This window comes from Mus pahari, chromosome 7, assembly GCF_900095145.1.
Source record: "Mus pahari chromosome 7, PAHARI_EIJ_v1.1, whole genome shotgun sequence".
NCBI classification, from domain to species: Eukaryota; Metazoa; Chordata; class Mammalia; order Rodentia; family Muridae; genus Mus; species Mus pahari.
This window is the reverse complement of record NC_034596.1, coordinates 81,433,631-81,459,119: the sequence shown is the minus strand read 5'-3', so window position 1 is coordinate 81,459,119 and position 25,489 is coordinate 81,433,631. Positions and strand designations below refer to the sequence as shown.

General features: G+C 44.5%; 1 protein-coding gene and 1 long non-coding RNA gene across 3 annotated transcripts in view; both read right to left on the bottom strand.

Annotated features, from left to right (window-relative positions):
* LOC115064387 overlaps window positions 1–4,664 on the bottom strand; it is a 10,072-nt gene extending 5,408 nt beyond the window's left edge. The window contains exon 1 of the long non-coding RNA XR_003844205.1: window positions 4,611–4,664. This is a non-coding gene — a long non-coding RNA (uncharacterized LOC115064387). The remainder of the gene's footprint in view (window positions 1–4,610) is intronic.
* Window positions 4,665–13,470: 8,806 nt separating this feature from the next.
* Gpatch2l (G-patch domain containing 2 like) overlaps window positions 13,471–25,489 on the bottom strand; it is a 51,240-nt gene continuing 39,221 nt past the window's right edge. The window contains exon 10 of one of the 2 annotated variants that reach the window (XM_021201688.2): window positions 13,471–18,966. In XM_021201688.2, coding sequence (XP_021057347.1) covers window positions 18,791–18,966 — 176 coding nt within the window. In that variant the 3' untranslated portion in view covers window positions 13,471–18,790. The remainder of the gene's footprint in view (window positions 18,967–25,489) is intronic. The other variant, XM_021201690.1, reaches the window with a different exon arrangement.

Here is a 25,489-nt window from a genome sequence, read left to right as displayed (position 1 = left end):
ACACACACACACACACACACACACACACACATAGAGGTGGTTTTTGTATACATTCCACTAATTAATCACACATTCTTTAATAGAGACAAATGTGAGAATAACTATGATGTAGGTAGTAATATCCATGGCCAAGCTTGAAGTTATGGTCAGTGGGAACAGCATAACTGCTGTGTCCATCTTACAGCTGAAGACACTGAGGTTCAAGTGGACTCATCCAACTTACACTGATGGCCCATTCTACAGGCAGGAGACACACACACACACACACACACACACACAAACACACACAATTAGACTGGCATTATCTTTTCCATAATCGTTGGCTTCTCCAATATGGCACACAAATATGGGCATGGTATATGCATCTCATCAAAATGGTCCTTGGTCCCCTCCCTGCCAGGCAGGAGGCTGAGCTGCATCTTGACAGACTGAGGGAGCTTTAGAGCCAACAAAGAAACATGGCAAGTCAGATCCATGGCGCTGGCCCTGGGAGTCCAAGCAGGGGCAGAGCCTGACTGCTGGTGAGCCTGCCTTTTGTGTAGCTCTGAGTCCCCGGCTGTGTGCAAGCAGCTGGAATCCCTTGGGCATTTAAGAGCAACAGAGGACTTTCCTGAGAAAATCTTGAAGAACTCACAGGCTAGCAGGAAGGCTGTGTACGGATGGGCAGGGCTCACTTGGCCAGAAGAGCCACCTGCTCAAGACCCCAGGAGGAGTCTAGGAAGTAGGGAGGCGGAGCTTGGAATCCATGTTTGCCCCTTGCTCCTGAAGAAGCAGGTACTGCATCTAAAGCTCAGGAGTAAGAGTGGAGGGACACAGACCCCAGAGGCAATCGTCTTTTGTTTTGCTTTGTTTTGTTTTGTTTTGTTTTGTTTTGTTTTGTTTTTAAATAGATCGTCCCAGCTAGGGCACCAGCAACAGACCAAAGGATTCCACCCAAGCCTAGCTGAGCAGAACAGTGAGATGCTTACAGGAGGGTAGAGAAGGACTCTCAGAAGGGTGCACCCCAGCATGCGAGAGGACTCACAAAAGCTGACACCCCCTCCCGGGGGCTCCCGCCCAGCTAGCAGGCAGCTCCAGCAGTCTTCTCTCTGCAGTCACCTACTGCTCTTATACCCTGGGGAGGGGATTCATGAGTGTTGGGGCTTTCTGGGCTTTTTGACCCTTGCAAGTTCCCATAGAGGATTCCCCCATTCTCCTAGAGGACATGGGTACTCAACGAAAAGCAAAGGGACTTTAAACCAGGACTCCTATCAAACAAGTTCAAAGAATATATTCTGAAAGCCTTCAGCCCTGTGAACACAGGGAAAATGTTAGGACTGCCTCCTGCATACCTCTGGGCAGGGCAGAGAGGCTACTCCAGGAGTTGAAAGAAGAGCCCTGGCATGCTTGAACAGAAGCACAAGAACTCAATCTAAAAGGACTTCACGGCCTTGTCAGTGGGAGAAGGAGGAGCGAGGGGCCAAGCAGGAATTGAATCTGAGAGGCCAGAGGAAGTATTGCCTTGAAGCAATGCCCCAAGGCCTTGTACTGCTGGCCAGCCTAGCACCCAGCACCCAGGACCCAGCACCCAGGACCTACCACCCAGCACCCAGTACCCAGCACATGAAGGAATACCAGCTCATGATGAAACTCCCAGGTTAATATTTACGAAAGCCTGCCAAGTTTGTGAGGTAGCTAAGTTGCTGACAGAGAGTTCAAAGAAACTGGGCCTGGTGCCCATGGAGAGCCTGTGGTCCCCTGGCTGTGGGCTCCAGGTCTCTGGGTGGGAAGCACATCTGTGTCGGTGCCTGTCAGGAGACAGATGGAAGTGGCCACATGACCCTCTGTCCCACATCCATTCCACCAAGTGGAAAGACATGACAAGCCTTTTATTTTCAGGACAGAGCATCATTGATTATTCCCCGTTAATGCTTCCCCATCGATGGCGGGCAGGCACTAGAGGGAAATGGAAGGATGTGATATCCGGCCCTCCCCCCGGAGGGAAAATCGATATGATACGGTTTGATATTTCATCCTAGGAAAACCTTTCCCTCCAGTCTGCAACCCACTGACTCCCTCCACCAGCTCCACCAGGCATTGCCACATCCTTGCACGCGTACCCCAGGGCAGGGAGGAGGAAAGAAAGGGGGACCAGGAATGACATGTCTGCTTCCACCCTCTCTTAGGAATTTGTGGCAAGCAGACAGTCTACAGGCTACATCATGCCTCGAGCTGCAGCTTCCGGGTCCAAGAGGCCCAGCTTCCCTCCTGAGTGAGCCGAGCAAGCCAGTGCTTACTACAAATACACCCAGCAGTCAGCCAGTCTCAAAGGATGACCTTGGGAAACCAACAGACTAGAAACCGCATGCCCCCTGGCAAAAGTTAACAGAAGTTCAGAGCCAGAGAAAAGAGTCGAAATGCAGAGGGGTGACAAGAGGAAGCAGCCTCTTTCTCTGTCACACATGCACACACACGCACACACACGCACACACACACACACATGCACACACGCATGCATGCACACACACGCACACACATGCACACACACGCACATGTACATACATGCATGCACACATGCACACATGCGCATGCATGCATGCATGCATGCACCACCATCAAAAGGAACCAGAAGTTCCTCTGTCCTCCAAAGTGGGACAACATTCAAAACAAGACCCTTGGGAATGTCTTGGAAGTGACAAAGGGCAAGTTCTGCTCCTTCTGGGGCCTTGAAGTAAAGAGGAAGTGAACTTACCTGGGGAAGCAAATCACACACATGTGGATGCCTAGAGCAATAGGCTGGAGTTCTGAGCAGGCTTCCAATGAGCATTTAACTGAGTCTGAGCAGTAGACACATAGCTTTCTGAAGGCCCCAGGGATGCCCACCACCACATATTCTGTATGTGTGGCGGTGGGGGTGGGGCAGGGATGCCCCAGGAGAAGGTAGGTAGTTCTGCTATTTTCCTTGCTCCCAGAGGCTGGGAATCGTAGAGTGAGCCTCTGCCTGGGAGAGGCCGCCACAGATGACTTCCTGTAGATCAGTGATTCTCAACATTCCTCATGTTCCTTAATGCTGCCACCCCTTAACGCTCCTCATGGTGAACCCCAGCCATACAATGACTTTTGTTGCTACTTTATAACTGTAATTCTGCTACTGTTATGAATTGTAATGTAAATATCTGATATGCACATGGTCATAGGCAACCCTCATGAAAATTGGGTCATGACCCACAGGTTATAAATGTCGGCCTGTCAAGCCATGGCTTCTGGAATAGCAGACCAGAGTGGCTGAACCCATCAGTTTGTCTGCTGCCTAGACGGGGAATTAACTTAGATTTACACACCTACCTGCCAGGGCATGGCTACAGTCTGGATATGGTTAAATGTGATCCCCAAGCTAATCCCCATGTCAAGTATCAAGAGAGATTGGAAGCCGGATCTCACCATGGTGTTTACAGGTAAGGCCATAGGAGGTGATAAGGTTAGATAAGTTCATTTGGTGGGCGCCCCCTAAGTTGAAGCCTGGTGGTTCTATAAGATGAAACAAAAGCAGAAACACACAAGGAGACACAACTGTCCCAGACTTGACCTTGGTGAGCCACACAAGTCAGAACTGTCCCTTCAAGGAAGCCATTCTTAAATTCAAACACCAGACCTTGTACACCCGGAACAGTGAGCCAAAACCAATCTCTTTTCTTTGTAAACATATCCCTCCTTGGGTGTTTCATTATAGTAATGAAAGCTGACCTAAACCATTACCCACTGTCGTATTAATTCTACTAGAGTTCTTACAGGTGAAACTTCCTCCAGTGCTCTTCTAAATGTCGGACGATATCTGTGCTATGAGCATGCACTACTTTTTAATATCTTAAAAGCTTGTGTCTTAGCAAGAACATGATCCAATCCACAAATGACCTATGAGGAAGTGGTCAAGAGTTATAGAATGTGAATATCCCGTGTGGCCTTGAGAGCGTTCCTGCACGTCCCTGAACTCATTCTCCAGAGAATCGGCCTGGGACATAGGCTTCTACCCCACCCTGGCACGATCACTTCTGCAGAGACTCTCTCCCCAGCTCAGTAGCTCTTTTGGCTCCACTCCCCTTCTCACTCCTTCGTCTATGGACAGGCAGGTGTTCAGACCTTGGGGATTCAGGGAAACAGGCACTCAAAGCATCAGGAAACAGAGCTGAGTCCCATATTAAGGCTTTTGTGGAAAGGGCATTATCCCAGTCAAAGGAGATGGTCTGTGATGTCCAAAAGTCAGAATCCCAGCATGCCCTTTGCTGTGGGAGTCCCTTTCACAATTATACATGGCTTCCTGACATATCACGAAATAAAATGTCAGGGTCCTCCAGGATCCCCAAACAACGGGGTGGGGGTGGGGGAATCCCTGAGTCCAGGAGGGGAGCCCTCTGTCACCCCCAAGCTCTCCACATTCCCTTACACTCAGAAAACGCTCCTTTGTGCTCACACGCATTTTGTGGATTTTGTGTTTGTTTTGTCTTGCCTTGTTGTTTTTTAATGGAAAACGACACACTCCCAGGACTGTGCACACCCCCAAGTCATAGAATTGATATCTACACCCTCCCCCCAGCTTGCAGGGGCCTTTCCCCTCTCTTCCCATTATGCCATACCTCTCTAGGTGAGCAGGATCCTGGTTTGCAGTAACTGAGTTCTGTTTGACCTGCTGCACCAGTCGGCTTTCTATTCCTGTAACAAAAGCCAGAGGTGAGTGTTGGCTAAGGAGGACATTTCCCTCTAGTACAAAGGTTCAGAGGTTTCAGCCCATGGTCACTTGGCTCTGTTACATTGCCTCACAGCATGGAGGAAGAGGCCAACTCTTCTTATGATGAAGGGAAGCAAAAGACAGGACAGTAGGACCCTAGCCTCTCTCCTCTTTTCCTTTGCTTCTCTGCTACCATGAGTTAAATAACTTTGTTTTGTCACATGCTGCCACCATTCGTCCAACACAATGGTGTCAACCGACCAGAGTCTAAAACCTAGGAAACTGTGACCCTAAACAATCTTTTTACTTATAAGTTCATTGTCTCTGGCATTTTGTTATAGCAATGGAAAACTGACATGAGGTTCCCTCCTCATAAAGGTCCTACCATATCTCTCCCAATAAATGCCATGGCTGGCAACCAACTCTTATTTTACACATGGGCCTTTGGGGGGGACAGTGAAAATCTAAACCATAGCACTTGGTATCTACTGCATACAAATGGAATTAGATGCAATGTTCTGATCTCTGTTTTCCTTCCTTCCTTCCTTCCTTCCTTCCTTCCTTCCTTCCTTCCTTCCTTCCTTCCTTCCTTTCTAAGATTTATTTATTTAATTTTCTGTATGTGAGTACACTGTAGTTGTATAGGTTGTAAGTTTTCATGTGGTTGTTGGGAATTGAATTTTAGGACCTCTGCTCACTCTGGTCAACTCTGCTCACTCAGTCCCTGCTTGCTCTGACCCAAAGATTTATTTATTATTATACATAAGTACACTGTAGCTGTCTTCAGACCCACCAGAAGAAGGCGTCAGATCTCATTAGGGATGGTTGTGAGCCACCATGTGGTTGCTGGGATTTGAACTCAGGACCTTCGGAAGAGCAGTCAGTGCTCTTACCTGCTGAGCCATCTTGCCACTCCCATCCTCTGGCTTTCTTTGTTTGTTGAAAACTGTATTTACTGAAGACAACAAATAGCTAAATCTTGTTTTAATCCACTTAGCTTCTTCATCCATTCTATTTTGAGGTGAGGGAGGTCTCTTATGTCATAAATTTATTGAAAATTGAAGTACTGCTTTTTAATTTTTTAAAATTTGTCTGAATGTAGTATTCCTTTTTTTAAAAAAAGATTTATTATTATTTTTTTAATGAGTACACCGTAGCTGTCTTCAGACGCACATCAGAATGTAGTATTCCTTTGTCCTAATCTTCCATCCCTGATATTCTTTCTTTGGCTTAATCTAGTCTACCGGGGATTCTCTCCACTGTGTTTGCATTCAGTTCAAAAGACTTCTCATTTCATTTCCAGTCTTTTTTTTTTTTTCCAAAAATAAACTTCCTCGCTTAATTCTTCTCTTTTGTGTTGTTGATTTTGGATCTCCTCCCTTTATTGGTTTACTTCGACTTTAAAAAAAATTTTTTATATATATACATATGTATGTATGTATGTATGTATGTATGTATGTATGTATGTACTGTTGCTGTCTTCAGATACACCAGAAGAGAATATCCTCTTACATTTCCCATTACAGATGGTTGTGAGCCACCATGTGGTTGCTGGGAATTGAACTCAGGACCTCTGGAAGAGCAGTCAGTGCTCTTAACTGCAGGAGCCATCTCTCCAGCCTCCTTTTTATTTCTTCTTTGAAGTCATGGATCATTTTTACAAGTAGACATTTGAATTATTTGTCTGATAAGTCAACCATTTCGCTATCTTCAGGTTTGGGATGTAGTGAGTTAGAATCTTTTGGAGGCATTGTCTTGCCTTGTTCATTCGTGTTTCCTGTGTTCTATGTGATGGTCTGTGTACCTGAACCTGTGCTATCTCGTCCAGTTTTATTTGGAGATTTTTCTCAGGGAGCAGCCTACTCTTTGAGGACACAGTCACTACTACCCCTCAGACAGAATCCAAACCACTGTAATTACAATGTTGAACTGAGCAAGACATAGAAATACACTTAAAATATACCAAAGTCCACTAGGCTGCCATCAGTAATTGCAGAATGGCAGAGACAATGTAGACTATACTATACTTTAAATTTTTAAAATATTTTATGTATATAGATGTTTTGCCTACATGTGTGTCTGTACACTGTGCATGCCTGGTACCCAGGGAGATTAGAAGAGGGTGCTGGATCCCTTGGAATTGGAGCTGCAGACAGTTGTAAAATATCATGTGGGTACTGAATATCAAACTCAGGTCCTCTGGAAGAGCAGCCAGTGCTCTTAACCATGGAACCACCTCTCCAGCCCAGCTTTATTTAGGGTAAAAATAAAATGGTGGATGAAGGAAATAAAGTAAGAAAGCTGGGGAAGGGGGAGAGGGAGATGCGAGGTTAAATGTCAGAAGATGAAGGAGAATGGAGATGAATCAAAAGGGAGAGAAATGTGTAAGAGAGAAAAGAAGCTGATTGCCCACGGCTGAAAATGCATAGAGAAATAAATGTAAGAAGAGGAATAAAAATGGCAGTGTTTAAAGAAGAAAATGTAAAAGCAAAATACTAGTGAGAAGAAAAAAAGAAATATTGGAGCCAAATAAAAAAGTAAGTTAAAGCATTGGAATATCACCGTTTGGGACTTCAAAATATGGAGCCCAATGTGTGGAAGAGTGTGGGTGCTCAGCTGAAGATGGAGTCTTGCCTTTCCCAACACTTAAGCTGGTGCCATCCAGTCCAGTGCTCATTAGAGCCATACTGCCTTTTGTCCTGGGCATCTGCTCTAGACACGTTAGCTTTACAGCCAGGGGCAAAGTAGACCATCTCCTACTCCTGAGGCTCCCGGTTTGTATACTCTACCTTGACTAGCCACGGTGTGTCTGGCAAGTGTGTTGGGAGGTGGGGTGAGCGAACATCGTGGATATGTGCTGGGGAAACATGCCGTTCTTAAAGCCAGCCCAACTTCAGTGCTTCAAGAAACAAGACAGACCTCTTTTCTGCTGGTCCATCCCGGAGTTGATTCATGAACACTCGACTGCATCCAAGGCTTAGGAGAGCCCTGGGCATGTCCCAGGCTAGGACCGTTGGTCTCCTTTCACCTGGACCACCTTTCTTATCTATTATCCCAGGGTCTCTCCCCACTCCTTCTGCCAGAGAGCCCCGCTGGGCTCAGTGCTGCCTACTCCTGTGCACAGAATCCCACCACCTTTCTGTCTCTCCACACTTGTCCACGGCCTCACTGCTTCTCTGTGGCTCCTGTGTTCTCTTAGGAATGAGGTCAATTCTTATTACTCCAACTCCTCTCATTCAGTGTCTCACAGACACAGCCTTTTACACCGAGAGGACATCTCAGATGAGTTCGCCTTTAAGGATCAGCACACGGTCGGTTTTTGGTAAATATTCCATGGGAACTTGATCAGAATGTCTTAAAACACTGTTAATGATAGTGTTCTATACCTAAAATGGGTGAACTTTGCGCCCTCCCCCACTCTGGGGACTGAACCCCAGGCCCACTGCTTGCTAAGTGGGTGCTCTGTACCAAGCTCACACCTGCCCCTTGCGACATCATTAGGTTAATTGGTCCTCTTATTCTATCTTTCCATATTTTAAATGTCTGTACAATTCAATACTTACAATTCTATAATGTTTCTTTCCATATTTTGAAACTATAATGTTTGGTACACAAAACAATCCAACCTATATCTTCTTCTTTAATTTTTATGAGAAACACTTCTGGGTCCGTAACCTTGCTTCCCACCTTATACCTAGCTAGATATTTAAGTAGCTCATTTTTGCTGCTCTACGCTTAGCTCATCTTTCCCACCCTTTTACTTTAGCAGTTGTTCTTTGCATTTACACTAAAGTGTGCCTCTTGAAAGCAACTGTGTAAGCTCTGAAGATATTTATTTACTCATACATAGTAGGCAGCCACTAATTCCCTCCCTTTTGAGGATGATTACTTCGACATGTAAAATACTCATATTTAACATCTGTGTTACTTAAAAGCCATGTGTGTTATTTACCCCCTGGTATCCCCTCCATTCTTTTGGCTCAGCTTTATTTTGTACTGTTTTTTTTTTTGTTGTTGTTGTTTTTTTTTTTTTTGGTTTTTCGAGACAGGGTTTCTCTGTATAGCTCTGGCTGTCCTGGAACTCACTTGGTAGACCAGGCTGGCCTCGAACTCAGAAATCCGCCTGCCTCTGCCTCCCGAGTGCTGGGATTAAAGGCCTGCGCCACCAGGCCCGGCTATTTTGTACTGTTGAGCTCACTCTTTGCAGAAAGTCTTCTTTTTCAGTTTCTCACCATGATGAAGCTGTCAACACTTTGCCTAGCACTGGCTCATGGTACTATTATCAAGAAGAATTTAATTTTTGTTTTTTAGATTTACGTATCTTGTGTATGAAGTGTTCTTCTCAAATGTATGTTTGCGCACCACATACTTACAGAGGTCAGAAGAGGACATCAGATCCCCTGGAACTAGAGTTAATGGAGCCACCAAGTGGATGCTGCCAATTAAACCCAGGTTCTCGTAAGAATAAGTGCTTTTAACTGTTGAGCCATCTTTCTCTAGTCCAAGAAATCGAATCTAGTAACCTTTATAGTTTCTATATATTCTTCATAGTTTTATATATTCTAGTCCATCGAATCTAGTAACCTTTATAGTTTCTGTGCTTTGTTTCGTACTTAAAAGCCTTCCCACTCTTGTTGTGTGTGTGTGTGTGTGTGTGTGTGTGTAGCTCAGAAGTTAACGTGCTTACTGCACAAGCATGAGGATCTTTGTTTCAGCCTCAACACCACATAAAAATATCCAGTGAGAAGCTGTCTCAGAAAATAAGGTGGATGGCTACCGAAGACCACCACCTGAGCACTGACCTCTGACCTCCACTGACACAAATACACCCACACAACTGTTTCTACTTTTCAATGGGCCATATATGTGCAGACTGCCCTGGTGTGAGTGAAATATGGCTCTGTGCTGTTCATCTTTCCAGATCACCACGGAGTGCTCCCGTGTAAGTTCCATCTAGCTCTGAACTGTTCTATTTTCCCTTATTTATAGCTGTAACTGCTACACATGTGTAAACATGAATGTATAGCAGAGCCTCTCTCATCACTATTTCCTTCTGCCCAGGCTATTACTATTTCATTTTCCATGAGACTTTTAAACAGCTTATGTAAATATTTTTAAAAGCCTACTAGCATGCTTCTTGAATATCATCATAATCATCCTTATTTTTTGTGTCTGTGCATATACATGTGGATGCCTACGGGAGCCAGAAGAGGGCACCAGATCCCTTTGAGTAAGTTTAGTTGCCTCATGCAGGTGCTGGAAACTGGACCTGGATCTTCTAGAATAGCAAGTGCTCTCATTTGCTGAGCCATCTCTCCAACCCTGGATATCACACTGAGTTAACAGATTAAGCATGGGGAAGTGACGTCGTTATGATGCTGCTCATTCCTATGAAAGAACACAGGTGTGGCCATCTTTGCATTTGATCTTATTTTCACTGGGTCTCACTCGGAACCTCACTAGGATTGACATTTTTTTTCTGCAAATAAATTGATTATTAATATTTTATTTTATTTTTTGTCTTTTGCTGCTATTGGAACTTATTTTCCCTTAAAGCATGAAATTGGACACCATGTATGTAAAGATGATTGTTTTCTGAAAATTAATTTTGTAAATTATTTTGTCTTTGATTAGTTTTCTTTTGCTTCTAGGTAAACAATCCAATCATTTCATCTGGGAATTACAGTTTTATCTTCTCTTCCTTTCTAATTTCTCTGTCTTTAATTTCCTTCTCTTGTCTAATTGTTTTGTCTACGTCCTGTGGAACAATTTTAAATAATAGTGATGATTAGTAGACATCTTTGTCTTGTTCCTGGCTTTAATGAAATTGCTTCTGGTATTCTCAATTAAGCATGACACTGACTTCGGATTGAGATAAATATATTTTATCATATTAAGGAGACACCCAGTTATTCCTAATATTAAATGATCCTTGTATTCCTGAAATAAGCTTCACTTAGTCATGGTGAATTACTCTTATCTACAGCCATCTGGCTGGTTTCAAATCCTAGCTCCACAGCATTCCACTGGTATTGAGAATACATTCCCTCCTCAGGACTCCAGCCCCTTCCCTTTTACAGTGAGGATGGAGGCACCTGCTGATGAGGTGACTGCATTGTCACTTGGCTATGTGGAAAGCTGAGCATCTCTTCAAATGTTTAAACACTATTTACACACGCACCCCCGGAGCAGGCTGTTCCTATTATTCTCCACTCTCCTATGGAATCATTTCTATTTTTAAAGCTCCTTATACATTAAGCTTAACCATAATCAGCGATGTAAATTCCAGTGTGCTTCCCAGTTACTATATTTTTGTTTGCTTATGGCATAGGTGCATGCAAAAGCTTTAGTTGTTTTCTTTAAAGGAGTCAAAATTTCTGACTGCAGCTGAATTTCCAAAAGCAGTGAGGGAAGATTCCATGAAGGAGGGGAGTTTTCCTACTGGTCCGAGGATGAGGGGCAGGGAGCAGAACTGCCCCAGCTGACCACCCCATCATAACCTGGCAGCCGACCAACACCCCTGGGAAGCTTGTCCAACCACCAGATGACATCTCTATCTCATGCTCGTTCCTTTCTTACTGAATCCTTAAATTGTGTGTGTTTGTGTGTGTATATGTGTGTGTGTTGGACCAAATCAAACATTCACAGCTCCTAGCAGCCCTGAGATGGGCATTGGGCAAAGTGGAGAGGACTAGCCATTGCCTCCTGACTCATGTTAAGAGAGAGCTGTCCTGTCATTTCCCCTAGTAATTGTATAATGCCATACAATTAAATTCCTGGCCAGTGTGGGAATTATCCTGCCATTAAGTATGAAGGACAGGTCTAATTTCCCCTTTTCTGTATAGCCATCTATGACATTCTATCCAGTTGTTCCAGCATCATTCAATCTTCTAATCCATCTCCACCCACCGCTGCCACCGTGACTGAGCACACCAAATTTACTGTATCCTGAACTTTCTCATGTAGTTGAGCCCATTTCTGAATTGTCTGTTCCACTTCTTGCCTATACATGTGCCTGTACCATACTTTCAGAGTTAGATTTCATGTTAATCTGTGCTAGGACAAAGTCTCCCTTCCAAATGCTTTTTCAGGGCTTTCTCTGTTCTTCCAAATCAATCTTATCACAAACATACCTAGCACCAGAAAAAGGACTGATGGTATCTGGAATGGGGAGGGAGTGGGAGTGAGGGTGCACCACAAATCCTTCTACAGAGGACAGTCCCAGATTGTTTTTGTTTTTGAGACAGGGTTTTCCCATGTAGCCCTGGCTGTCCTGGAACTCACTCTGTAGACCAGGCTGGCCTTGAACTCAGAAATCCTCCTGCCTCTGCCTCCCAAGTGCTGGGATTAAAGGCATGAGCCACCACTGCCCGGCTGACAGTCCCAGATTTTAAATTACAATCAGGTTTGTTTAATGTGGCAGAAGTAATAATCCATCTTTTCATCTTTCCTGATTGGATAATTTTAGTAAATTAATTGGGGGAGCTTTTCAAGTTTCTTGGCTAAGGCTGCTCACAGGATTACCTTGCTAACTTTCATGTCTTGGCTGCATCTACCTCATTTCCTCCTTTAGTTCCAGCTTCTACATCACCTCACCTCTGGGACTACTTTGACACCTGCAGGGAAGTTTGCTCTTGCAAAGTTTTGACACTGCTTCTGCTCGTCATCTGGAATTATGACAGACCCAGGTCTGCTGCAAATTTTAGACCACACAAGCAGTCTACATTGGTACAGTAACCAACTTGTTACACGTCTTTTAGGTGAAAAAACAATTTCTTCCACCAGATCAAGATGGAGAAAGGCACTTACCCCACACTTGTAGATGTCATGCTTGGTGAGGAGCTGGCTTTGTGAGACACCTCAGCTGAAACCCTCTTCCTTGATTGTCCTGTGCCTGACCTCAGGTGCTCACCTTGTCTTCCTGCCAGAAGCTCAAAGTCACTGGGGCTTGGTGAATTCTTTTAGGGTAAAGGATGGCATTGTTGAATTTGCCTCCCATCTTTTTGTTTGTTTGTTTGTTTGTTTGTTTTGTGCATTTAGGAAGGTTTTCTTTTTACTCCAACAAGTAGAACAAGTCAGTAGCAGGAAATAAAATTAGAATACAAAAATCAGTAGCTTTAATAGAGAGAATTACAGTTAGAAGGTACAATGGCAGAGAGCCTCTTACTGGCAAATGCTTTGACTACCAGGTCACATCATCATTACTGCATAAGTCCCTTTCTTTAGTGAAGCTCATTTTAGTCATATATCACCCAATTATGCATAGGCATAAGATAGTAAATATGGGATGGACTCTCCCTAAAGTTCACTTGAAAACTGTTTTGCCTTTAATGAAAAGAAAGTCATATTTATTGTGCACATGTGCCACGGTGTATCTTACCAGGGCAGAGGACAGACACTTGTGAGTCCCAGGGGCAGAACTCAAATTATCAGGCATGGTGACAAATGCCCTTCACCTGCTGAGCCATCCTCCCCTTTAAATCTCCCAGTTGACCATCATGTGCGTCCAGGATTAAAAAGCCCTGCTTCAATAGACAAGAGAATTCATAGGTAGAGTAGGGGGCATACTTCAGTGGTGGGCAGGGGTCCAGAGTTAAGAAAAAGTGTTTGAAGGCAAGAGCTTAAGAGCATATTAAAAATGCAAAGATATCTATGACAGCAAGCTCAAGTAACGTACAAATCAAGAGGGGAGAAGGCAACAGACTTGGGCAAGAGAAGGAGTGTGGTTGGGAGACGGGGGTGGGGTGGGGTGGGGGTGTAGGGGCGTGTGGGGGGAACTCTTCTCAATGGGCCATGGGTGGGAGAGTGAGATCAGTTGCCCAGAGGCTGAGGTTAACAGGTTTGGAATGTCTGCTTTGCAGTAACTGCTGCCAGGAGGGGCACCAGCAGGGACACTGGGCAGGAGGAGCTGTTACATGATTCTGGGGTGGTGTTATTTTGCTCAGCTGTTGTTCATCAGCCATCGGCAAGAATACAATGTAGTTAAGTTAAAAAAGCTACCCAGGGGCTATTTTGAAATTCTCTATCTTCTTTCATTCTTCAATTTATAATATTTGAAGATTACGAGGGCCATAAACTACCTTGTAGGGAAAAAATTGCATTATTAAAACTTTAGGAAGCTTTTAAAACTGGTTGTTAAAGACAAAGTCTTGCTACAAAGTTCAGGCCAGCCTAGAATCCCCCTGCTTCCACCCTGGCACTGCTGGGTTCACTGGCATGAGCCACCATCAAGACGTCTTTTCACAGCATTTCTCTACATAGCTCTGTCCTAGAACTCAGCATGTAGACCAGGCTGGCCTCGAACTCCTCTGCCTCCCTAATACTGGGATTAAAGATGTGTGCCACCAGGCCCAGCACTACCAAGAGACTTCTGATAGTTATTTAGTAATGCTGACACTTTTGGCATCAGGTAGTTTTAATTGGTGTTTGCCCGTGTCATGTCCTAAGCAGCTGTAACAGTTGAGAGCCAAACCAAGCGCACAGGTGAAAGTATAAAGGACAAGGACAGACAGTTCCCAGAACCCCTCACCACATCTGTCTGGAAGGGAAGACTTGGGTTGTGAACTTTGACAGTAGTCAGAACCCGCCTTAGTTATGATTAATAAATCATAAAGACCAGTGTCCATTTCTTTTGAGAGCTTAGAGATGAGATGATCATTCCTTGAAGTGCTGAAGCCATGACTCAGACAGCAAAGCAGCTGCCGCTCCTGCTGGACTCCAAGGCCTCACACCCGGTCAGCTGTGTGTAAAGAAGCCCGAGACTGTGTGTGGGCTAGGAAGAACTCAAGTTCTGAGATTACCAAACTCTACAGATGCTTACCATATACCTTCGATGAACTGGAGGTATTAGTTTTTAGTTTCATTTTTCTGAGCTCTATATTGAAGTATATACATTATGTGGGGAAAGATGTGTCTGGTTTTTCCCTGAAACTATGATTTAATGAAGAAATACTAGTCTCACAGGTGGCTGTATCTTCTATAACGTATATCTTATATTACTGACAACTCCTATCTTCTCTTGTGGCCACCAGGACGGTTTCTTCCACATCACCCTTTCTTGGTATTCATCTTTCAGGTGTCTGGGAGGAAGCACATGGGGGAACATGCAAGTCAGTAGGTAGGTGCAGCTGGTCTGAGGACTGCCCTGAGCTGACTAACCCTTCCCTCTGCTGGAGACTGTTCTCCACAGTGACCATCTTCAGCACTAAGCTCGCTGCTAGTCGAAGGACCAGTTTGTGGCACTGCTAGGAGCACCACTTTCCTCTCTCTGCCCAAGATGGCTTCCCTTTGAATTCTCAGCACGGGCCTCATCTTCATATCTGCTAATCTGCCAAGTGATTTCTTTCCCCTGCTAGGAGTGTATTACTCTGCCTAATTTGTATTGCTAGGCTCCTTTGTGAAAAACCTTAGGTCTACTCTCTTCAGCATTACTGCTGTTTCCAGGCACAGGCCCTCCTTTTTCGGAGACCATAACATAGGAGTCACCACCCCTGGTGACTTGCATGTGTAGTGCCTGTGGTCCCACTTCCTGACTTCCCTTCTCTTTCTGACAGGCTAGGGACCTATCCTGATCGCTGCTGGCAGCTGTAACTCTGCTAACTGCAGCAACAGAGATAAGGAAATACTGACAAGCAAAACTAGCTTTCAGCAAAGGGAGAAGCTGACTAGTGTGAAATGCTTCCACTACCTCATTGTCTAAGCTATATCCCCAACAAGAGAGAAGCCATGTTTGCTAGAACCAGCCACTCTGCTCTCAGGTTCCTAAGACACTGAATGCAGCTTCTGCTGCCGAAGCATATCCAAGGCATTTTTCCCAGGAAGGGAGGGGTAAAAGAACATTGCTCAGAACCACAGTAATGATGTCAAAATAGAGCAGAGGCCCTAAATGAACCATGCACCCCCCAAGATCCTTCACCCAGAGCCATGGAGCCCACTGCACCAGCTGTGACCACAGCAGCCTGGCAGCTCCTCCTAATACCTGTAGCTAGCTCTCAGCTCTGAGAGGCTTCTGGGATGCTAACTCATATGCAGCAGGACCTCCTAGACCGTGGAAGGAAATTTTAGATAGATGAATAAACAGGTAGATATAGATAGATGATAGATGGTAGACAGACAGACAGACATGCTTAGTGTCTCTCATCCCCAAATGCAAACAAAGCTTAATCAATCTTTTCAGGACTGGTAATCAATTCAATTACTTGTTCTACATTGAGCTTTACTTAATAACAGACCTCATTCATAAGCACCACAAGTTAAGACGTTTTATTTACTTTGGGTCATTTGCTGTGAGAACTGCCTTGTTTAAGAGCCAACGCCATCTGAAATTGTTCATTGCAATTGACTTCTAAACAACTCAAGGCCCAACCGCATGTCACTCAGAACACTGTATTCTGCCCTGGCAAGTGTAGCACCAAGTACACAGCACTGAATTCCTCTTCTCACCAGCTCTGACCGAAGAGCTACCCAGGGGCTGATACAACTGAAACTCTTCCTTTAAATGCTGCATCTGAAAATAGTCTCCAACCCCGTGAACCTTCTTGGTAAAGCTCACATCTTGTGAATGGACTTCATGCAAGTAGATAATGTGACTTTTGTCCACTATAGGAAAAAAAAAAAAAAACAGTGAAATTCAGAGAAACATCTATATAGTCCATAAGGATATATCAGGACATGGACATCAGAACCATGGCACTTGGCTCCATTAATTCTGATATGAAATGCATGAGCACAATCAATGGCCATCTTTAAGGGCTATAGGTGATCTTCAATACTAACAACAAAACTTGATTGCAAAACTGCATTTCTCCTTGAACAGCAGATCTTAATTTATGACATTATCCACTGTGCCATAAACAATTTTTTTAAATGTAAGGTTTAAAATACAACTGATACTAAAGTTTGCCCAGAAGCTGGTTAACACAGAAAATAAGCAGGATAAATGGCTTCCCTAAGCATGCATTTACACTTTAAAATGTCCATAAATCACAACCCTGTTTTAGAAAGAATTTATGTGCTTAATATTCTATTTTCTTGGTAAATAACTTTATTCCCATTTGTTATAGGTAGATGCTGTAGTCTTGGATGATCCCTGTCAGAATTATTCAGAAATGTGTAGGAATGCATGACAAACAAAGACGATAAACAGTCATGAAAGCACTCCTAGGTGTGGGCCTCAGGCTGACTCGGGATACCAATGAGAAACAACAGATTATATAACCAGGGCAGAATAGCATGGACGTCTGCTGTTTCAGTGCGGGCTCACTCGTATGATGGAGTAAAGCATACAACTCTGCCTTCACCTCTGAATATTGGCATGGCTTCAGAGAGATATTTAAAATATAAATAAATATGTATATATAAGTTACTTTAAATACCAGGTAAAAAGAGGAGGACGACCAGGCAGTGTACCACAATGTACCACAGAGGAGAGCTAGGGGAACACCTCTGTACCTAACCATGGAGGTCTCCACAAGCCGTCATCAGGATCTATGTGTGCATGAAGAAGTTTGGAAATATTTAAAAAGCATCGTCAGTAGATTTCTCCCTCAACCCAACTCAGAACAGTAGAAATGTGTTCCACTGGCCAGTGCAGGGGCAGACGGCACACACATCCACTTTCACCTTTGAACTATGTAACAGTGTCCCAGTCCTGGTCTTCTGTGGATGCAGCTGAGACGCCCATAAGACAGTAAGAACCAGGGTGACTGGGGGACAGGGTTTGGTGGTACCCTTCTCCTCCTGCAATCTCTCCCTGCACCCCCCCCTACCATTTTCATCATGGTCAGCTGATACATTCTCAGCCACCCACAGACCTACAAGCACCAAGCTTCAGGTTCCCCTTTGCAAACAGACTCACATTCTAGCCCCTGCCTACCTCACTGCTAAGGAGTCACAGAGTGACCTCCCAAATGAAGTAGCTCTCAAGCAGAACACACTGATTACACTCTGTGGGAGGGATAATGACCCTTTAGGAAGAGGAGGCACCGGATCACCTGGTGGCTGTCTTAAGGAGAGGTTATTCTCTCTGACATGACCAAGGCAGTGAGCATTTAGCAATGCTACCGTGTGTTTCAGAGTCAATATACTCAGCTGATACAAAAAGAGAGAGCTGTGTCAAGCAGAGCCCTGAATGGCAGGCGCTCCAGATGACACTTCTGGGAAATGTGGTTCTTCCCCAGCAGCTCCAGGCACTCACTTCCTCCTCACCTTGACAAAGTAGCATCGACTTCAGGCATGACTATATATACAACTGTACTTGCATCTGAGCAGTCATAAACACACCACATAGAAAGGCATGTCAAAAAGACATCTTTCCTTCCTAAACCATGGCCCCAACCAACCATTATCGTAACAGATAAGACAGCAGGAGTTTCTGCTTATCGCTGGTTACTGACCTCTAAAACACTAACAATGAAATCCCACTTAGGAGATAAAGCCTTAGACGGGGGTCAGCACGTCATCCACTAGTTTGCTGAGCACCTAAACCCCATCTACACTGAGCACACAGACCTCTGGGCCCTGTCTGGAGAACTGAGCAGGAGGATGAGGTCAGGTGCAATGGAGCCGCTGGTGATCCCCTCAGACCAGGTGCAGGCAAGGGAAGGCTCTCACCCCAGCCTGCTGGTGTCTCTTCTGGGGCCCCAAGCTGAGAACTCAGTCGATGTCTCTTACTGGCCCTGAGGGGATGGAGGACCCATGGCCAGCCTTACTGCACAGACACAAGCCCATCCAGGAATGTGTTTCCAACTGGCTTCGAATTTAGGATTTCATCAGTGACATTAAAAGCTCTACACAGAAGGTATGCAAAAGCTGTTGCTAGATTTTCAGGAACAAAGACACAGCTGCCAAGGAGCAGCAGCTCTAAGGCAGCAGCTGGAGGTGAATGGTGGGCGAGCAACGAAGGAAGGGGACAGCAGAGGATGCCCCGCCCACTTAAAGAAAATTGATATTTTACAAAAAAAAAAAAACATTCTCCAAATATCATTTTCTAAAAGAAAGAGCAACTGCTGTGTGTGACGAGGAGTCAGTCCTTGTGGCATTAGGACCAAGACTGCCAATCAGAACACTAAGACTGTACAATACAAAGTTTCAACACCCATTGGTTACTGGGCTAGAACTGCATCCAGAACTCTTTTCCTGTGGCGTTTTGAAAAACGTGGCTGGAGGAAAGGCCGTGGCTTTCTCTGCTGCAGAGGTCCCATCCAACCACTCTGAGTCAGGAGGCTTCTGTGCTGGGATGGCTGGCTCCAGAACATCTGGGTGCACTGTGTGTCACAACAGAAAGGAGATGAGTTAGTGTAAGAAATTAGGATGAAAGGCACTAGAAATAAGCTTCTTGGGGGCTGGAGATGGAGAGATGGCTCAGTGGTTAAGACCACTGACTGCTCTTCCACAGGTCCTGCGTTCAAATCCCAACAACCACATGGTGGCTCACAACCATCTGTAATAGGATCCAATGCCCTCTTCTGGTGTGTCTGAAGACAGCTACAGCATACTCACATATATAAAATGAATAAATCTTGAAGGAGAAGGAGAAGAGGAGGCTAATCTTTGTATTTCATGTCCTATGCACCTGTTAATGTTTTCTTCATTTAAAACATTTAGGACAAATTTACAACACAGAAAACCCTAAAAAATTTCACCCACAGAGCATACATGTACCAGGTACTGCTCTGCTAAGCACTGCACACTCATGACTCCCTACCGCACTCTTTCCCTCCTACCCCATGTGGGGTGTGTGTGTGTGTGTGTGTCTTTTTTAAAATAACATCTTATGAAGTAGCCCAAGATGGCTTCGAACTCATGGCCTCCTTGCCTCAGCCTCAGAGTGCTGGGATCACAGCTGTGGTATTCATTACCTGCATGACCTAATTTCTTAATGGAAACTCTTAGAAGTAGGCATTGCCATCTGCATTTTATGATCAGGAAACTAAACTACGGAGATCAAAAGTAGCAATTCAGCCGGGCAGTGGTGGCGAACGCCTGTAATCCCAGCACTTGGGAGGCAAAGGCAGGCGGATTTCTGAGTTCGAGGCCAGCCTGGTCTACAAAGTGAGTTCCAGGACAGCCAGGGCTACACAGAGAAACCGTGTCTCGAAAAACCAAAAATAAAATAAAAAATAATGATCAAAAGTAGCAATTCACGCTCAAATATTGGGCTGGAATTCCTATGGTTTTCTTGGCACACTAGACCCCCAATATGATGGAGTTACCAGTAAATACAACAAGGAAATAGAATCAGGCATAGTACTTTAAGGAAGTTTGGTGAGACACTCTGTACTGGGTAATCAGTGCTGGTGCAGAGTGGTGCTGTGTGAACCCTGGACCTGGTCCACTGAATGCCAACGGCACCCCACCATGTGCTGTCACTTATGGCACCCCACCATGTGCTGTCACTTTCTTCACCTTTCCAAATGCCCGAGTGGATCACGACAGACCACCCTCACCCCCATCGTGTGCCCACTCTGCCAAGAATACAAATATACTGAGATATACTAATACAGCACATTTTAGATTTTTCTTTCCCATCCAGTAATTCTACCCAAGTGGATAGCCTTGATACATTTCTAACAACCAGTCACAAAGACAAATTTAGCTAAATGGCACCCCATGTGTGAACACATCATATTTTGATGCTCATTCACCTGGCCATGGAGATCTGGGCTGTTCTACTGTGACCAGTGGCATAGGAAAATCTGTTGTGAACAGCAGTATAGGAAACTCTCTGTTTGGGGGGCTGGAGAGAGGCTCAGCAGTTCAGAGCACTGGTTACTTTTCCAGAGAACCTGGGTTCAATTCCCAGTCCCTACATGGAGGCTCACAACCTTAAGTAACTCCAGTTTCCAAGTATCCAACATCCTCTGGCTTCTGTGAGTTTTGTATGTCTATGGTGCATAGACATACAAGCAAGCAAAACAGCCATGCACACATGGTAACATTTTAAAAACATTTTAAACTTTCTGCTTTTAACTCTTTAGGTGATATAACCAAGAAGCAGAGTTGGCAGATCTCATGACAGTTTTATGATGAACATCTTGAGAAACTGCACTCTTTTCTATAGGATGTAGGACTTGACATGCCACCAGAAATGCTCAAGGGTTCTGACCTTGTCTCTGTCAAGTATTGTCTGGATTCTGAAACCACCATCAAATGAGTGTGAAGTAACCCAGAGGAAATGTCCACACCATCCTCACCTAGAACAGTGTTTGTCACAACAGTATAAAATGAGATACAGTCTAATGGCCATCAAGAACACTGTGGCACAGGCCCCCTTATACAGTGGAATACTCTTGTGTGTGACAGTCAGAAACAAAAGGATCTTGTATAAGAAAACATGCATGAATCTTAGGAACAGAACTGGGTGAAACTTGTTCATATGAACTCTTTTGTGTGAGGTCCAGAAACACTAAAAGGCAGACAACATATCCTCTAACACTATCTTTGAAGATGCGCCTGTCTGTTAAAAACCAAGTGATGGTTAAAGACAACAAACAAGTAGGGAAGCAGCTGCTGCTGAGCAAGTGGGAGACCTTCCCTAAGGGGAATGGTGCACACACGCGCCACACTGTTTTCTTTACACCTTAGGTGTCAACAGTCTTTGATAGCAATTAGGTCTTTGACAAGGGGTTAGCATAATTTGGAGAATATTGTTTCACCTTAAAATTAATTGATGTAGATATATAAATTGAAGGTTGGACCCTATGCTCAGTTCTCTCATAATCTGATCAGTTAGCTGTAGCTAACTGCAATGGTCTCCAGCTATTGCAAAAAATAATTTCATTGAAAGCCACACTTACTCATATAAATATAATAAATAAATCCTTAAAAAAAAAAGAATGCAGTTAGAGATTATACTGATTTAAGAAAGCAGCAGCTTCCTCTAGGTTCTGTGACCTCACTGATAATGTGTGGTTGGCTAGGATTAGAGTACCAGGCATAAAATCCTTCCTGTTGACCATCCCTGAAGACCAATCAGACACGGGACTGGAGAGATGGCTCGGGGTTAAGAGCACTGGCTGCTCTTCCAGAGGACCTGAGTTTAATTCCTAGCACCCACATGGAAGCACACAACCATCTATAAGGGGATCTGATGTTCTCTTCTGGCATGCAGGGGTACATGCAGCAGAACACTCGTATACATAAAATTAAAAAAAAAAAAAAAAAGACCAACCACACAGCTGTTGGTTACTCCCAAGATGTAAGTACTACTATGCATGACTGGTGATGTCTTGTTGTGTTGGTCACTGTGTACAACCTAACCTACATCTAAGGCACACTGAACATCAAGAAGATGGAGGTGTGTGTATATGTGGGGGGGAACTGCAAGAGCAAGAGGACCAAGACATCTGCTGTGAGACTGTCCTCTACAAAAGAGGGATGCCACACCCATAAAAGATCAACAATACGTTTGCCTAAACAAGACCTAGTCAGTAACACCATCAACTGACATGCCAGCATGAACAGAGGAAATCAGACAGGGCCTGCCTCAAGAAGAAGAGTTTCAGAAAATTAATGACCGCTGAGACAGGGAGGCCTAAACCCATGTACATATGAACAGCACTAAATGGATTCAATAGGTTGTTCGTATATATGCTTTGTATGCATAAGGAAAGAAACCAAAAGAATATATGAAAGTAAGAGGAGTGCTTAGAGGAAAGGAAAGGGACAGGACAGAGGGAGGGAGAGCAGGGCATGGGTTTGGGGACTGATGGTGACCAGAGTGCATTATCCACATTTGTGAAATGTGACAATGACACTAGTAGCTCCATAAACGTTAATAAAAGTCAAAAAGATACCATTAGTCTATTCATAAATACTACCTACTAAGTGCTGCAGTGCTTGGTGTCTGGTTAGATGTTGGGGGTTAGCAGTGAGCCAATGGATTAAAAACACCTACCCCTTCTGAACACTCGGCTGGCTTGATGTTCAGGGTAACTAACAGATCGTGTTAAACAGCTTCTCCATGATAGTCATAATCCCAGGGAATGGAAGGTTGGGGAAAGGCTTTAGGAACACACTAAACTATCCAGGCTCTGAACAGAATCTCCAGTGATCCCAGCTCCCCAATTCTAAAAGCCATGGTTTACCTTTTGAAGGTAAAGGTTTGCATGTCAAGGGCTCTGATGAGGAAAATCACTTCGAGCAGCATGGCTCAGCATAAGCCTGGATGCCTTACAATTCTCACAGCCACTAACTCTCATGTTTTGAAGAAAACCCATTCCCACCCCTCAAATATATTTTTTATGTGCCTAATACAGCTAGTTTGATCCAGCATGCAGTACAGCCTGGGTACCAGTCTTAGAAAAGGTCTGCATGCTTACTAGGATCTAGGAAACAGCTACAAGCGAAACCTCTACCCACTATAAAGCCAGGGAGGGAAGGGAAGTAGAGACAAAGAGTAGAAAATAACAGTGCTCTCAGCCCAGAAGGATCTACTTCATGACCCTGAAAGGGTCCTTCCCAGCCTTTGCACTATTCAAACAGACACACAAACAAACACACAAACAAACACACAAACAAACACACAAACAAACACACAAACACAACAAGGAAGACTTGGTTGTCCCTTCTTTTCTTCACCCCTCTAGCAGTACTAAACTAAGATCTTTAAATTCAGTCAATTTCAACTCAAAACTTTCTACGGGTGGGGGAAGGGCAGAGATTTGTGGCTGCATGCTTAAGAAAGAAGCTGAATTCATCACGGTGACAGGGAGAGTGTTGGCAGAGATCTGAGCTATTTATTCTTTTAGGAAAATCCTATAAAGAATGACACAAGGAAGCCTCTATCTGCAGTCTTGTTCATCACACGGGTGAAGAGCTGATAACAGATGTATGCAGCTGTGTGATTTAGTGCCAGGAGCTGGCCCCTGATGTGTATTAATACAGCAGCAAAGCGGGACGCGCCTCTCTTCATCACTCATTTCTATAAAAGAGGTGGGATCCGAGATGGCCCGATGCTAGGCAGAGCAAGCCCATTTGTTCTCCTGACTGATGGCGCAGGCTCAGGCTGTGTCCTTCACCTCCATGGGGCACTCAGGTTGTGAGGAGAAAAAAAAGAAAGAAAGAAAGTGTTCCGTGAAGCCGGGCTTAGTCAACAAGTCAGGGGAGAGGAGTCGGCCCCACGGGAAAAACACTTACAGCTAACATCTTCTTTAATGCACTAACTATATTTCCTGCTTTGAATGTGGAATAAACTCTTCCCAGTGGTTCTGTTCTCATAAAGCATTAAAGCCGGACTGGGGTGTAGCTCAGCAGTACAGTACTTGTCTCTGGACATGAGGGCTTGCCTAGGTTTGATCCCCAGAACTGGGGGGTGGGGTGGGGAGAATTAAAAGCAAGAAATAGGACCAAGGCATTAAGGGGGGGGGAGAACAAAAATGAAGAGGAAAGGCTTAAATTCTTTAAACAATGCAGGGGAGACAAGGAGTGAGCTGAGTCTCACAGCCTGGAACAATCCTATTATACATACAAAGGATGCCTAAGAGTTTAAAGGGCGAATCTGGCGTGGGAGGGAAATGTCTGCTCTGACCCTGAAAGTTACTGCATTTGCTTTCAGAAGGTGACTTACGCATGGATCAGTGGGAATACGAAGAAGAACTGCATCCGTCCTTAAAGCTGAGGCAGAGGCTGAGTCAAGTACTGTAGACAAACTGCCTAGCTCACAGCCTGGCCAGGTGGAACCCACCACAGTAACCATTAGGCCTGAGATAATTGTTCAGGATGAGCCACAGATTAACAGTCACCCCAAACAGAAGCTCAAAGAGGGACACTTGAGAGCATGAGAAAAGTCACTCTTAAAGGCAAGGTGGGGGCCGCACCTGCCTGCTCTCTATCCTCTCTCAGCTCACAACTGACCTCAAGTACGTGATGTGTAGCACAGGTTAGGTAAGCTTTAGCCCAGCTGTCTGGGTACAGAACTGCTTTGGGTGCAGGCCTGTGTCACAAACATCCTCACAGCTGAAAGAGGTCATACGTGTGATTTGTTACCATGCGTGCTTCTGATTGCGCCCATCATAAAAAGCCAGGTGGAGAAGTCTACTTACTTACGCATGTCAGTGCCCAAAAGTTTCTTGTTTCTGTTTGTTTTTCAAAGGCAGAGTTTCTCTGTGTAGCCCTGGCTGTCCTGGACTCACTCTGTAGACCAGGTTGGCCTCAAATTCAGAGATCCACCTGCCTCTGACTCCCAAGTGCTGGGATTAAAGGTGTGCACCACCAATGAATGCCTTCATATTTTGAATTGCTTCAGAGTTTGGATTGTTTTAAACTAGAGATGTTCAACCTGTAGTTTATCTAGGGAAACTAATTTATGATGAGCTTGAAATTCAACAAACTTCCTAACATGTGTGGTAAAGTATACACATCCTAAGTGTAAAGCTAAAAACATTTACATGCTCCTTTCCAGTCTGTAATGTAAAACATTTCCAGAGCCCCAGATTTTTCTGTGTCCTCTCTTAGGCACTCTCCCATCAAAGACAGCTGCTATCTTGGTTTCTAACAATTGGTATACATTTTATATAGAAACAAAAAAGGTTTATCTGGAAAATTTGTTTTTAATTAGACATTTCATGATGAGTAAAAATGGGCACACTATTATACACAGCCAGTGAGAATGCACTACGTTTGTCAATGAAGAAAGTAAACAGGGCCTGGCATAACAGCACACGCCTTTGATCCCAGCACTTAGGAGGCAGAGGCAGGTGGGTCCCTGTATGGTGAAGCCCATTCTGGTCTACAGTCTTATGTAGTTGAAGGACAGCCAGAGCTATACAGTAAGACCCTATTTCAAAA